The 14,412-nt window shown below is 43.3% G+C and overlaps 1 protein-coding gene across 3 annotated transcripts in view; it reads right to left on the reverse strand.

The window, feature by feature from the left end:
* Positions 1–14,412, reverse strand: part of Nedd9 (neural precursor cell expressed, developmentally down-regulated 9) — a 160,447-nt gene that overhangs the window by 89,218 nt on the left and 56,817 nt on the right. For 2 of the 3 annotated variants that reach the window (XM_013036501.1, XM_013036502.1), the window contains one exon: positions 10,209–10,371. The exons of the other annotated variant lie outside the window; for it this stretch is intronic. In XM_013036501.1, the coding sequence (XP_012891955.1) occupies positions 10,209–10,220 (12 nt within the window). In that variant the 5' untranslated portion in view covers positions 10,221–10,371. The remainder of the gene's footprint in view (positions 1–10,208; positions 10,372–14,412) is intronic. 3 annotated transcript variants of the gene reach the window in all.

The following is a 14,412-nucleotide window of genomic DNA, read 5'->3' on the forward strand; positions in this document are numbered from 1 at the left end:
TAACCACCAGAAAACTGACAGTGGCGCTGTGGCTCCAGTGGTAGAGCACTTGCCTTGAGCTGAAGAGCTGAGAGATAGCGCCCAGGCCCAGAGTTCAAGCACCATGACTGACCTCCCCTCAAAAAGAAATATTATACAGTCTTAAAAACTAAACAGATAAATCTGGAAGATATTATACTAAGTGAAGTTAACCAGACACAAAAAAACAAATGCCACCTAGCTTTACTTTGCAAGTTCAATCTAAAAAATCAGAGAATGGAAGGGTGATTCCCAAGGGGAGAAAGCATGGAGAAGTGTTAATCAAAGGACACAAAACTTCAGGTTGACTGGAAGAATAAGTGAAGCCATCTATTGTACATCATGGTGGCTATATATCAAAAACCAAAAACTGCTAAGAGAATAGACATTAAGGGTCCTCACCACCAAAAATAATCAGTGTGCTAATGTGAGGTTATATCCAAAATTAACAGTTAATTAACACAATTAGCTATTCATTAACTGGATTTCGTCATTCTACAATGTGTCGATATTTCAAAATATCAAGTGGTATGTGCATATATCCATGCCAATTAAATAAATGTTTAATTGTAGGAAGACCACTGCCTGTTTTTATGAGTTCACAGGGGTGAATGTGATCAGGAGCAGCAGGGCCAGCAGGCAAAGTCAGGGTCACAGATGAGTGCAGCAGGTGTCAATGTGACTAGACAATGGTTTGCCTGTGCTCATGCTCAGCAGTAGGAGCTGGGAGCAGAGACAATCTTCAGAGCTGCTTGGAATTTCTCACCTATCATGCCAATCTTATGACACAGGTGGCCCAACAGGGAGGATGTTCTTGGAGTTACTAGCTTTGTTGATATAGCTTTGACACTGAAGAGAGTGAGAGCTGAGGAGTAGAAATCCACACTTCAGCCTCTTCCCTGCTCCACTCTCAGAGAGAGAGAGTTTTAGATCATTTCTACTTGAAATGGTGTGGTCCTAAGAAGTTATCTCAATGATCTTAGCTACTTAGGAGGCTGAGATCTAAGGACTGAGGTTTGCAGCCAGCCAGAGCAGTATAGTACGTGAGACTCTTATCCAATTAAGCACCAAAAAGGCGGCTCACATGGTAGGGTGCTAGCCTTGAACAAAAATGCTAAGGGACAGCATCCAGGTCTTGAAGTCAAGCCCCAGCACCAGTGCAACAGTCATCCCAAAATCTATCTTCAGATACTGATGGTTCAGTCCTTTGCAGATTGGTGTATATGCGATAAATTCAAAATGTCAAGTGATACACTGGTTTGGGAAGTGGGTGATATCCTTTCAGCCACCTACGTTACAGAGATACAGAGATAATGAAGAAATCTAGTTGGAACTTCACAAGTACCAACAGAAATGGAAATCACCTTAGTGTCTTAAGTAAGGGAATTGTTAGTGTCACCAAATTTTCCAAAACACAACCTAATCATTATTACTGAAATCCTACTCATTTAGTATTCCTCCAGGGCTAGCCTCCATTTATTGGTGTGTGTGTGTGTGTGTGTGTGTGTGTGTGTGTGTGTGTGTGTGTGTATGGTGTATGTATGTATGTACATGCCTTCTTACCTAACACACAAGTTCCTAGAGGTCATGAATGGGTTGAATTGCTAGGACAGAGGTTAGAAGGGAGCAGGCAATTGGTGGGTACTACTGTGGCTACCTAATTGTTGGGCCCAACCAGAAGGCAAATCCATGGTTAAAGTCCTGCTGAGTCAAATCTCCTCAGGCTTCATTTCCTCCCACAAGGGAGTCTTGGCTGTCTGATTAAGATGCTTAAGACACCTAAGTTTTGGAAGAGGCACAAGAGTAGGTTTATCTTCTAAAGTCACATTCCCCAGGCTTCTAAGAGAGAACAGAGTACAATATCGGCTGTTAATACAGCGCAGAGCATGCATTATGAAAGGCACAGTAAAAGAATATTTTGTCATAGGACCTGGAGATACCTCTGATGTTGGATGTGAACTCAGTCACTGGTGAGTTTCCTGTCCTACCATGTGCGTACCAGCACAGAGAAAGAAGGTGCTTGTGCACCTGGGCATAAGACAGAAAGTTAATTGTTTCATTGCAAGGCATGGCAGTAGCAAAGCCTGCCTAGATGTCTACAAGGAGAGCCACCAGTCCCTCTGAGGGCTGTCAATTCCCAGGACACTTAGCCCAAAGAGGAACTTCTGTCTGTACTCACCCCACTTGGTACTGCATAGCAAGTGAGACTTCTAGGAAGTCTTTGTAGGAGCAAATGTCAACACAGTCAAGAATGACTACTTAAATAGACAGTGGTTGGCTGGAAGATGGACGACTCAATTGGACAAAAAGGTCAACATTAAGAGATGGCGATTGGAGGCTGGGAAGTGGTGGGACATGCAGAGGTAGGACCCTGGGTTGTGTGTGATTAGCAAAAGTCATGACAGAGAGGGTTGAACATTATGTCCAAGGGGCAGAGGTAGAAGGAGGTAGATGGAGGTGAGGGGCTGAGAGAGGAGAAAGATTTCTACCTCCAGCTCTCAATATCCAAGGAGATCATGAGTTTGAAGTTGAACTTTTGCCCACAGCAGTGTTGAACCATCTTAGCTTGGAGTTAAAGGTGGGGGATACATATTTCTTCCAGGCTGTGTATGGCTGAAGGGTCAGTTCTAGCTTAGATTCTACAGCTGGTGCGCTGGAAAGTTTTCTCACTTTGCCCTAACATGGACTTTGTCAAATCAGAGAATAATTAATAACAGCTTACTGTGCCGGTTATTTTCCATTTGTCTTTCCACCCATCCAATTTCATCTTCTCCCCTGGGCTTTGCTCAGAGCCTAAGAAGCTAGCTCAGAGGCAGCCTCCCTACTCCTCCTGGTTTCTAAATAGCTAGCCATGCAGGCATGAGCCACTGTGTCCAGCCAAAGAAGGTTCCCCATCACCCCTTTTGTTTCTTTTGGTAGTGGGGCTTAAACTCAGAGCCTTGCATTTGTTAGGCAGGTATGCTACCATTTGAGCCACATACCAAGCCTTAAGGTAATTCTTAAGATAGAGTAAACTTGAGGTCTGGAAGATTCATTTAAAATAAATTTCCAGTTGATCTCAAGATGCCAAATAAATGATAGATGGCCTTTTGACAGCAAAGATTTGTGAAACTAGTCCCACCTGCTGACCTTCAGTAGTACTGGATTTCATCCATCTTTGATTGATGATCACAGATGAGATTTTCTTATTTTTTGGTCCTAATGTGTCTGCTCAGATAGATGAGCGCTCACTGGCTATGGTAAAAGCAGAGGGTGTGCCACTGGCTTTGTCTCTTGGAAGTAATCCACTGGAAAGATGAAAGCTTGGTGGATCTAAGCAAGAGCCTCAGTTTCCCAGTTCTGATTGCTGATTGTTCCTTTTGGACTGGGGCTGGATGATTCCAACAATTCGTGCCTGACAGCAGGCCCAACAACTTTTATTTCTTTCATATGTGTCCTCTTGTTTACGTGCTTGCCTGCCAGAGCCATGGTGCGATGGGAAGGTGGCTGGCAAGCTGTAGGTGGGGCCAGACACTGCTCCTCTCCAGCTATGACCTAGAGGTCCAGAGGTGGAGCAAAGGCAAATTTGACAATAAGCACCCCTTACTTCCTCTCCCTTATTTGCCCCTCCCTGGAGCTCCTTCCCTCTCTGCATTTGGTATCAGCTCAACATGGAAACAGAGATTCTAGCCTGGGCTCCTGGGGAGGGATGGCTGACAGTCTGGCCAGGGCTCAGCTTCTACTGAAATAGATTTTGCCACCTGGGCCCCACTGACACTTGGAGTTGGATCTCCCTTTACATTACAGGGTGTTTGTTTAGCAGCATTCCTGGTGTCTATGCCCTATGTAGACATCATCCTCCATTGTCCATTTGTGACAATAAGCCACATCTCAGACACTGACAGTCTCTCTTGGCCGTATAAACCTCTGCCTTCAGCTGAGAACTACCATGTTGGAAGGAGAGATTTGGAGACCTTCACCTTCAATCTCCTTTGGACATTGGGGTCAAGGGACTAAATTAATATATCAGGAACTAAGTCTAACACCTTGCAGTGAGTTGTGCATTCTTCTTTATCTAAAGCGCTGTTACAGGTGAGAAATTGGTGTGGATCCCCAGCTGACCTGGCCCTTTCCAACAGAAGTAGACATGAATGGCTTTCCCTTTGGGCAGTCTATGAACTTTCTCTTCGTGCATTTAAAACCATCTCTCCTCTCCTCTCTCTTGTTCTGTGTCCAAAGACAACCCTGCAGACACCCCAGTGATAAGCCCCTGTCCTCTGACTTCCAGAGGGAAGGGAGAGTGGAGGTCAGAACATTTATCCATATCTAAGTTAGGAGCCCAACTCCTACTATAGTGTTTGTCTTCCTATTCTATCCACGTTGCTTCAAATGTCATCCTTTTTTATGACTAAATAGTATTCTGCTGTATATCTATTCTTCATCCCTCTCATCCACTGCCCCTTACCCATTGTCCTGTATATTCCTATCTGAGGCTCTTTAATGAACCTTATGACCTAATTTGCACTCTCACTAGGCTGCAGTAAAATACAGTACTTCAAATGTACAAGATTCCAGAGAGTGGAGAAAGGGACACAGTCAGATGCTAACCCATCCTGCAGCAGGTGAGAGCTGTTGTATTACCTTCCATCCTCTAGAAGCTGGATTTTGTGATAAGCCATCATTGCATTTATCACTTAATTATTGCAACCAAAGTAGATGTGGAACAACCTGAAAGACATTTTCCTATCAGTTCTGTTGGTACGTTTAGAAGCTGCCTATGGCAGGGTCCCAGCTACAACTGAATGTGAGCATGTGGCCTTGTTCAGATGGTCGTCAGTCTGCGGACCTCCTGACTTCCCATGTGCCAGTTGCTGTCCCAGGTCACTAAGGCAGCCAGACCATTAGCACAGCCTTTTGACCTAACATATGGTCTAATCAATAGTACACAGACTTGTTGGATGCCAGTGATTCATGCCTATAATCCTAGCTACTGAAAAAGCTGAGACCTGAGGATCACAGTTTGAAGTTAGCCTGGGCAGACAAATCTGAGAGCCTCTTATTTCCAATTAACCAGCAAAAAAAAAGCTGAAAGTGGAATTGGGGTTCAAATGATAGAGCCCCAGCCTTGAACAAAAGTATTAAGGGGGAATCACAAGATACTGAGTTCAAGCCCCAGTTCTGGCATGCACACGCATGCATATACACATACACACACTCATATATGCATGCACATATTACATGAGCTGGTTCAGCTGTACTTTGGGAAGACCATAGAGTGAGGCTAAGATATAACTGTTTTGCTCATCCTGGCCTCCCCCATAGGGTGATGTTTGCCTTGAGTAGTGTCATTAAAGTGATTTTATTGGTGGAGAAACCAGCAGATAGCTTTAGCAAGAGGTATACTAATTTAAAGTAATAAGTACAACTGGGAAGTAGACCAGAATGCATGGAGGCAACTCTGCCCACAGATTTACTTGCATGAAGAGGCAGATTCACCACAAGTTTGCTTGGGCTAGCCACAGAATTAGAATAAGGCTTTTCATGGGCCTTAAAATGCTATAGGCAAGGTCTCGTGGCTTATTTTCCCACAGTGATTGGATATTTTATCCAGGGGAATCTTAATGCTTTGGTAAGTATTTTCAGGACTGGGTCTTCTGTGAATACTGTGTACTTATGGGCCCTGATGCTTAGAAAGCATCTCGGGTGCTCTGATTCTCTCTCTCTTTTTCAAAGTGCTCCTTTAGATAATGAGCTCCTGTTTGTACAGCCTTCATCCAATCAGCAGCCAACTGGCTTTCTGCTCACAAACTCACAACCACATGTATAGTTCCCCTCATTATTGCACCCTCAGATCAAAATTTCAAGCGCTTCACACATTTTTCAGTGTAGATGGGCAGCTTCTTGACCACTGCCACAACTGGCTATCTGTATCCATTGTCTTACTAGTGGGTTAACATTTTGTGCAAGGATTTTATGAGGTTAACTCCAAAAGCTCCCGGTTACCTGGCTGGCTGCTGATTTGAGCCCAGGCTTTGCTGTAAACCAATCAAGGTTTAGCAAATCCCTCCTCTTATCCAAGTCAGCCATTTGTATGTCCACTTCTGAGAAGTGTCCTTTGTCTAGTTTTAAACCAGGTTGTTTGTTTTCTTGCTGCTCAGTTGTGTGAGCCTCATGTATTTGGAGTGGTATCCACTCATCACACGTATGGTTGTCTCTATTCTGAAGGTTGGGGGAAGTTTCTTAGGAGGAGAATGGTTCACTGGAGGAAAGTAAACATCACATTTGTAGCGGACACTGAGGTTCCCAAATCAGACACCTCACTTCACACTGAGCAGCCTTTGTTTTGCCAGCTACCGAGGGGTTGGCAGCTAGCCACTTGTGTGGCAGGGCCCCTTCTGAGATAGTCCTCAGCTGACCCGAACTACTGTTTATGCCACATTCCTTCTTCCCAGGAGCCCACATCCAAGGTCTGTCCTGTCCAGCTTCCCTGAGAAAGGCCAATCCCAGATGATTCCAAGGACCATCCCAACTCCACGGACCCATGCAATTAGCTTTAGCCTTTAGTGTGATTTGCGATCCTTCTCCATTCTCCTGCTTCTTTTGCTGCCTAGCTGGGATTCTCTCCAAGGACTCCTCAGAATCCCCTGCTTTCCGGTCTTCATCTCAGAGGTCAATTTTCTGAGAACTTGCTGGGTAGTGTGGTGTCATCCAATCCAATGGTCCTCGTGTGTCCATTAGGCTCATGTTGAGACGGTGTGTCAGGCTGAATGGAGTCCCTCTCTTCTCCTAAATTCATAGGTTGAAGTTCTGTGATCAAACTGCATTAGGCTATGACTGTATTTGGAGCTAGGATCTTTATAGAAGAGAGATCACAAGCCTAGAACCTAATAACTGGTGTCCTTACCACGGGGTAAGAGGACAAAGCTCCTAGGAAAGGGTTGGCAATTTAAGAGATTTCCTTCTCAGCCTTTCATTTCCTGAGCCAGCCACTTTTACCCCTGCCAGCAGTGCCTTGGTAAGTGTTTGACTCTGAAATAAAACCAAACAATCCCTGCATAGGAGAGCCATGGGGTGTCTACCTCTCACTGCAGGCCTGCAGGTGCTACAAGGGCCCTCCAGGTGTGGCCACCACCTCTCCACACTTTCATATTTGTACTGTGGTCTCAGGACTTGCTGAGGGTTTTCCAAGGGACTGGAAGTATTTGTCAGTTTAATATAGGTTTTCACAAAGGATTGCCCTGGTCATATATTCATGTCTGATGTCTCCCTTGTTGCTTCTGGAACCAGAAATCAGGAAGCTCAGGGCCACCATGTACAGTCTCAATCATAGTCCTAAGTCTGCTCTCCCATCAGGCCTTCCCTTCTACTCTGCTTCTGTACTCTGCCTCTTGGGACTGTATGAGCTGTGCCAACTCCACTTCTCCTGTGCTTTTAACCTAACCCACACCTGTCAGTGGGAGCATGCATGTGGCCATCATAATTCTAAGCAATGGATCTGGCTAATCATCACAGCAATCCCTTCAGGTGGGTGCCACTCTTATTCCCTTAAGAAATTTAAGCCAGGCACCTACCACTCCTGCCAGTAATCCTAGCTACCCAGGAGGCTGAGATCTGGGGATTACAGGTCAAAGCCAGCCCAGTAAGGGAAATCTGTGGGAAATTTGTGATCTCAAATTAACCAGCAAAAAGCCAGAAGTAGGGTCTGGGAAGGTGGCTTAATGGTAGAGTGCTTGCCTTGCATGCATGAGGCCCTGGTTCAATTCCTCAGCACCACAGAAGCAAAAAAAAAACTGGAAGTGGAGCTGTGGCTCAAGTGGTAGAGCACTAGCCTTGAGCTGAAGAACTGAGGGGCAGTGCCCAGGCTAATGAACAGGGCCCAGGCCCAGATTTCAGGCCTCATGACCAAAAATAAAGCCAGAAGTAGAGCTGTGGCTCAAGTGGTAGTGTACCAGCCTTGAGTGAAAAAGCTCAAAGACAGTGTCCATGCAGTGAGTTCAAGCCCCAATACCAGCACACACACACAAACACACACACATCAAACACAGACAAGTTATTTAACTTGTTCAAGGATCTATTATTTTTTTGTGGTAAGGCTAGGATTCAAGTCAGGCATTATGGTGTGTGTTTGGGTCCGTATTTTTAATATGGCTACATCCACAAAACTCATTAAAATATATGTACAGGAAGCATTGCTAAAGAATAAATGCCATTGTTTAGATGTGATAATAATATTTTCCAAATGTTTGACTTCTATTTAGTTCAGTTAAGTGATTGTACATGTGTGTTCATATGTGTGCATGTGTGTATGTGATGCTGAAATTAATTTCATTGATGAAAGAAACCTGTCACTTTGAAGACTTGGAGTCAGAGATCTCAAAGGGCATTTTAACTAAAGTAAATTGAAGGTTCCAGGAGGTGGAATTGTCTGGTTTTTGGGTCTCAAATACCAAAGGTTGAGAAGGAACATGTATTGGAAATAACATAATACTAATGTTCATTGCAGGGATTTGAATGGAATGAAGTACTGGCTTGCTTTAGAGAATACTTTTTTGTCTTTTTCTCTCTCTGTCTTTGTCTCAGTATAGTAAAACTGGCTGAGTAAGTATAAACAAATAAGGAGACATTAATTTTAGTTCACTATACACACAGGACTTAATATTTATGTTGACCCTCTTGGAAGTCACAAACTCCATTCATACCAATTTGGAACAGTGATTTGCTTTGATTAAGGCTCTCAATGTCTAATCCTGGGATAGATTTTTTTGTGTCCTAGAATCCTAGCATTCAAAGAGACTTTTTTTGGTGGCTATTCCCGGGGCTTGAACTCAGGGACTAAGCACTGTCCCTGAGCCTCTCTGTGCTCAAGGCTAGCACTATAGCACTTGAGCTACAGTGCTACATCTGGCATTTTCCGTTTATGTGGTACTGAAGAATTGAACCTAAGGCTTCATGCATGCTAGGCAAGCACTGTACCACTAAGCCACATTCCCAGCCCCCAAAGAGATTTTTTTTAAAGAAATCATTATTTTACTTTTAAAACATCAGTGATGTGAAAACCGAACTTGCTTTTAGTGATGTCTAAGGAAACCTTTTCTTACGTATCAAGATGTTTAAAGAATACATTTGTCATTATCGGTAAGTTAGATGGTTTTTCCTGCAAATGACACAGATCCCTTGTAGGCTTGAGGTTGGCTGCTCAGAGCTGTTTATCTGTGCAGCTGAAGGTTGGTCATCTAGATTTGACAGACAACAGATGACTGATCTCAAACCATAAGGGACTTCACCATTTTCTTTGGATCGTATGACAATAGGAACATTTTCCTTATGCCATCAAAACAATCCTCCTGTCATGGTTTTTCATTACAGAAACAGAGAATTTAAAAAGGCCAAGATATTGGCTCATGGCCCCTTGTTCTTCTAAGGGTCAGAGGGAGAACAAGAAAGAATAAATTGAGGCCACTGTGACATGCCTACCCCTACCAGCCACAATACCATGCCCCAGTGCCCAAATGCTCTCCAGAAGCCAATTCATAGTTATGATTGTATATAACTTCTTATATATATATATACATATATATAAATAAAACTAATTGTATATATCTTGTACATATAACTAGATATATAGTTATATAACTATTTTGCATATATATATATAACTAATTGTATGTAACTTCTGTATTATATATAACTTCTGTTCAGTTTGTACAAAATCTTTAGGAAGTTTTGGTTAGCTAAGTGAATCAACTGTTTTTACCCTAACCTTCACCCCAGACCAAGCTGATTTTCTTGTGGAATGGTTACTTGGAAGTGTAGCAGTTTGCAATCGTTGGCAGAGAAAGGAAGAAGCAAAGACTAGGCCACTCCTTGGCTGGCCAATCAGCTTTGAATATTTCCTGAATCTAACTTGCAGATTTATATGAAGTGCAGCAGCGTTCTACCTGTATCCAGAAGGCCACTTCCTTGGAGAGTTTTGGATGGAAGAATTCTCCATGAACATCAATGTATCCATGTTTTTTTTAAAAACAACCTCACCTAACAGAACAGAATCTACTGAACCATTTCAAATGGATGTGTTTTCTCATCATATGTTAAGCACAGGTTTTTAGGACAGTAGGATGTTTACCATGTTGTTTTGCAGGAAATATTCTGAGTAGAACTGGAGGAGAGGGAATCACAAAACATGTGGGTGGGTTTTTTTTTTCCCTACTCACCCTTGACCACATTTTCCCCCAAGGACTGTCGGATCTTGAGGAGGACAATCACAGTGTTTCAGTCTGCTGGCAAGTTTCCTTCCTGTCATAACTCTGCTTGAACCAGGCACTATGCACTGCTCCTGCCAATGTCTGACGTCATGGAACTCCCAGCATACAGAACCTGAAAACAGATGTAAGAAAGGAAAGATGGGTGAACTCTGGGAAGGTCAGGACATGTCCATCACTTAAGGATTGCATCACAGAGGCTGGAATACCCAAATTATAAGTGGAGTTCATCATTCACTCCTTCATTCACTTATTCATACAATCACGCAATTGGATTTATGGAGTTCTTTATGACATTACCTTTGCTTTCAAAGATTCATAATGAGATCTTATCTTCAGGACAGGGTAAAGTAAAAACACAAAATGCCATAAAATGGCGTAGGTACTCTGGTCATAGGCAGCAGATTAAGAGAATGCACAAAGGAGTGGGGAAGATGGACATGGGGGTCTTGAGGGCTGGGTGGGTGCTGGCAGGTGATCTCATCGAGGATGGGCATGAGGAGAATCCTCCCTTGTCTAGAAGCTACAGCTTTTGTCCTGGATCTAGTGTTTCCTGCTCTCCCTGCTGCCTTCTCACCTCCACTTTAAACAATGTAACATGTTGCTGCTTTTGATCAGTTTGAAGCCACCACTGATGCACCATCTACCTGGCACCAGTTGCTTGTGAAGGTCCCTTGAACCATATGCTTTTATTGTTTCTCGGAAAGGAGGAAGACTGGTGTGTGTGTTTTGGAAATGTGGCTTTTAAATAGCTGGAATGTGAAGCCTAGAATATTTAATATGTTGGAAGAAAAATTGTCTGGGCTTTGAGAAGACCAATGCTGGCCAATTTTACTTTCTTTTTATCTTCTCATGGCTGTAAGATTTGATTTTAAAGTTTGTGTGTGTGTGTGTGTGTGTGTGTATTTCTGGACTGTCACTGAAATATACATTCTTAGAAAACCCCTGATATTAAAACCACATGGAACCATGGAAATCTTTTTGAGGATTGGTAATCTGGATCTTTGTAAAAAGAGTGTTTTTTTCTGCCAGAAACAAAAACAAAACTAAGTGAATGGGGGAATAGGGAAATAAGGGTTGTGTTGGGCACGTAGCATACGATGTCCAGGAGACTATTGATGACCCATCCTCTTGCCCTTATGGGAGACTCTCCCTAGATCTGTACTCCAAGCAAAGAGGAATGAGAGTTGGCCTCCTTTTGCTTCTACCAGAATGGGAACAGTGTCCTATAATTTGGGTTTGATAAACACAGTATTTATCATCTTGGCAAAGGGAGGCAAAGGAATTTTCCACCAGCACACTTGCAGTGGCAGCAAGGCAGGAGGACATGGCTGGTGATGACTCATTTGCTCTGCCTGTACCCAGGCATAGTTTTTCTCCTGTCTCTGCCCAGACAGGGCTGAGGCCCAGCAAGTTATAAGTGACCAGCGGTCTTCTCTGTTCATTTCCTCTCTAGGTTCTCACACCTGGAAGCATTTCCACTGCCCCAGGAGGTGTCTGCTATTACAAAGGCAACTACAGGGAGTAGAATTCTCCTGGGGTATCCACTGAACTGTGGCCCCAGGGAACAGACACCAACACACAGGTGTGTGCATACACACACATACACACACTCACACACACACATGTGCATACATTCACACTTTAAAAAACTCATTTTTTACTGGTAAATAAAACACACATGCAGACAACAGGATAAAACAAAGGTAGACAGAACTTGGTAAGTTGCTACAAATGTCCCTGTCTCTTAGTCTAAGATGCTATTGTTGTGAAAGCTTTCTGAGTACTTTTCCCACTACAATCTCTTCTCTTTTTTCTCTTTTCTTTCTTTTTTTTTTTTTGTGGGTACTGAGGTTTTAGACTTGGGGCTTTGTACTCAGTTTATTTGCTCAGCTAGTGGTCTACTGACTTGAACCATGCCTCCAGCCCAGCTTTTTTTCTGTTATTTTTCCTTTTTCTCCCCAATTTGTCCTTGAACTTCAATCCTCTGGATCTCAGCCTGCTGATAGCTAATAGCTATTAGCTAGGATTGCAGGTGTGAGTCACCAGTGCCATGCTGTGATCCTTTACTTCCATTCAAAGGCTGTTTTATCTTTAGCCCCACACAAGGGGAATTCAGTAGGAGGTCTGGCCCTCCTGTAGTTCATACCTTCTCAAGGGAGAGGAGTCTGTGGATCAATGAGGCTGTCTGTCCTGTCCCTGGAACCCATATTTCCTCAGGCCTGCCTCCCAGAGGGGCGGTCAAGGTATGGACTCTAAAGATTCAGGTTAGACCTGAGGATTGATGAATGCATAAACTTGAACATCAGGAGGTGTGGGGTGGATGTGAAAGTGGGTGGCTGGCCCAGAGACATGACACGTGTTTCAGAAAACAACTCCCTTGTCCAGACAGGAGGACAGATCATCTTCTTTTATAGCTTGTGAGTGTAAGTTATAATTCCTAAGTGGTTAGGATCATAATATGCCATTCTTCATTTTTTTTTACCTCAAACTCTACAATTTTGGGGGCTTTGGTGGTTGTTGTTTGTAATGATTTGATGAATCTTGAAATTTTAGTTTAGAAAGTCATACATTGATCCTCTGTTTTATAGCTCCTGATAGTAATTAGAAAAATGTGAGTATTTGAAATGAATGTGAAAATAACTAATTACATCTAGCTATCATTTTGTATATAAGCAAATCAGTACTAAAAACATATCTGTGGGCCCCCATTTAGTGATTGTGGGGATTGTCTGCTGGAAAGACACTGTCTTGACTTACAGTCTGTCCTTCTTTGCTTTCCTTACGTTGTAATGTATGTGTGCATTCCGAGAGAGCAATCTTTCCTTGCTCAAGTTAGACGGTGTGTGTTCTGTGAAGCCTTCCTCCCAGAATCCTGCTGGTGAAATCCATTTATATTGTCACCTATGGCCACACCTTGCAATTTCATTGCTACAAGGCCCCATTTGCATTGAACAGCATTTCTCCATCCACACAAATGTTGATGGACATGGGGCCATGATGAACAGTGCTGTTATGGGGACTATTGACTGTGTCTATTGTGCAGACTTTGGGGAATGGGAGAGCGAGATGGCAGATGCATGTGTTCTCAAAATTAGCAGAAAATACAAAACTGTCTTCCCAATCTACATTCTCACCAGCATGTATCACAACGCCCACTGCTTCTCTTGGTATTTGATAGTTCTCTTTGTAATAGAACTATATTTAGTGTGCCATCACTTCGAACTTCTGATTTTTTTCCCTGAAATTATCTGTGTGTGAAGATACTGACATGATGCTACTAACTTGGAGTTCTAAGTTTCCTGGTTCTCATATCAGCACACACATATGTAATGGTCAAAATAATATTTATATGTGAATAGCCATACTTTAGGGGTTTTGTTTATTATTTTTTAAGAGAGGATCTCACTATGTAGCTCAGGTTGTTTTTGAACTCTTCATTCTTCTTTCACCACCCAAGTGCAGGGGTTACAGGTATATCCATGCTGGCCCAATACAACCTAGTTTTAATTTGAAATACAGGAGCTAAGAGAAGATCTGGAAGACTGTAGGGATAAAACCTAAGCTTAAACAGACTTGGCCAATGCAGTATTTTGAAGTACCCTAGAACAGGAGGTTGGAGCTAGGGGCAAACTGTCACAGTACCATGTACATGCCTGTCAGCAAGGCCATCTTCCCTGCTACAGCTTGGATGTTTGAATGTTGTCCAGAGTCCCATTTGCAATGGTGAGGCCACCAAACTGGTGCTTCTGGGAGGAGGTGGAGCGTTGGGTGGTGGGGCCTCCCGGGAGTTCCTTAGGTCATTGGGGGTGTGCTCTCAAAGAGGATTGTGGTGTTCTGGTCTCTTCTCCCTATTTCTGTCCTGCAGATGTGAGCACTCACTCTTGCGCATGCTCCCACCATGATGTGCTGACTTCACCACAGGCCCAAACCAGTGGGGCCTCAAATCAACTATAAGCTAAATCGTCCTGCTTTTCTCTTCTTCTGTAAAAAGTAGCCCACCTCAGGTATTTCACCATAGTAGAATGAAGCTGACTAAAATATTCTTATGGGGCTGTGCCTGTCCAGAGCACACTCGGACAGCCGAGGTAGCACTTGACATAATGCTGAAAGACACGGCTAGAGCCATTCAGGACTGTGGCAGAGGAAGAAGAGC

Source organism: Dipodomys ordii, unplaced genomic scaffold (assembly GCF_000151885.1).
Source record: "Dipodomys ordii isolate 6190 unplaced genomic scaffold, Dord_2.0 Scaffold296, whole genome shotgun sequence".
Taxonomy (NCBI): Eukaryota; Metazoa; Chordata; class Mammalia; order Rodentia; family Heteromyidae; genus Dipodomys; species Dipodomys ordii.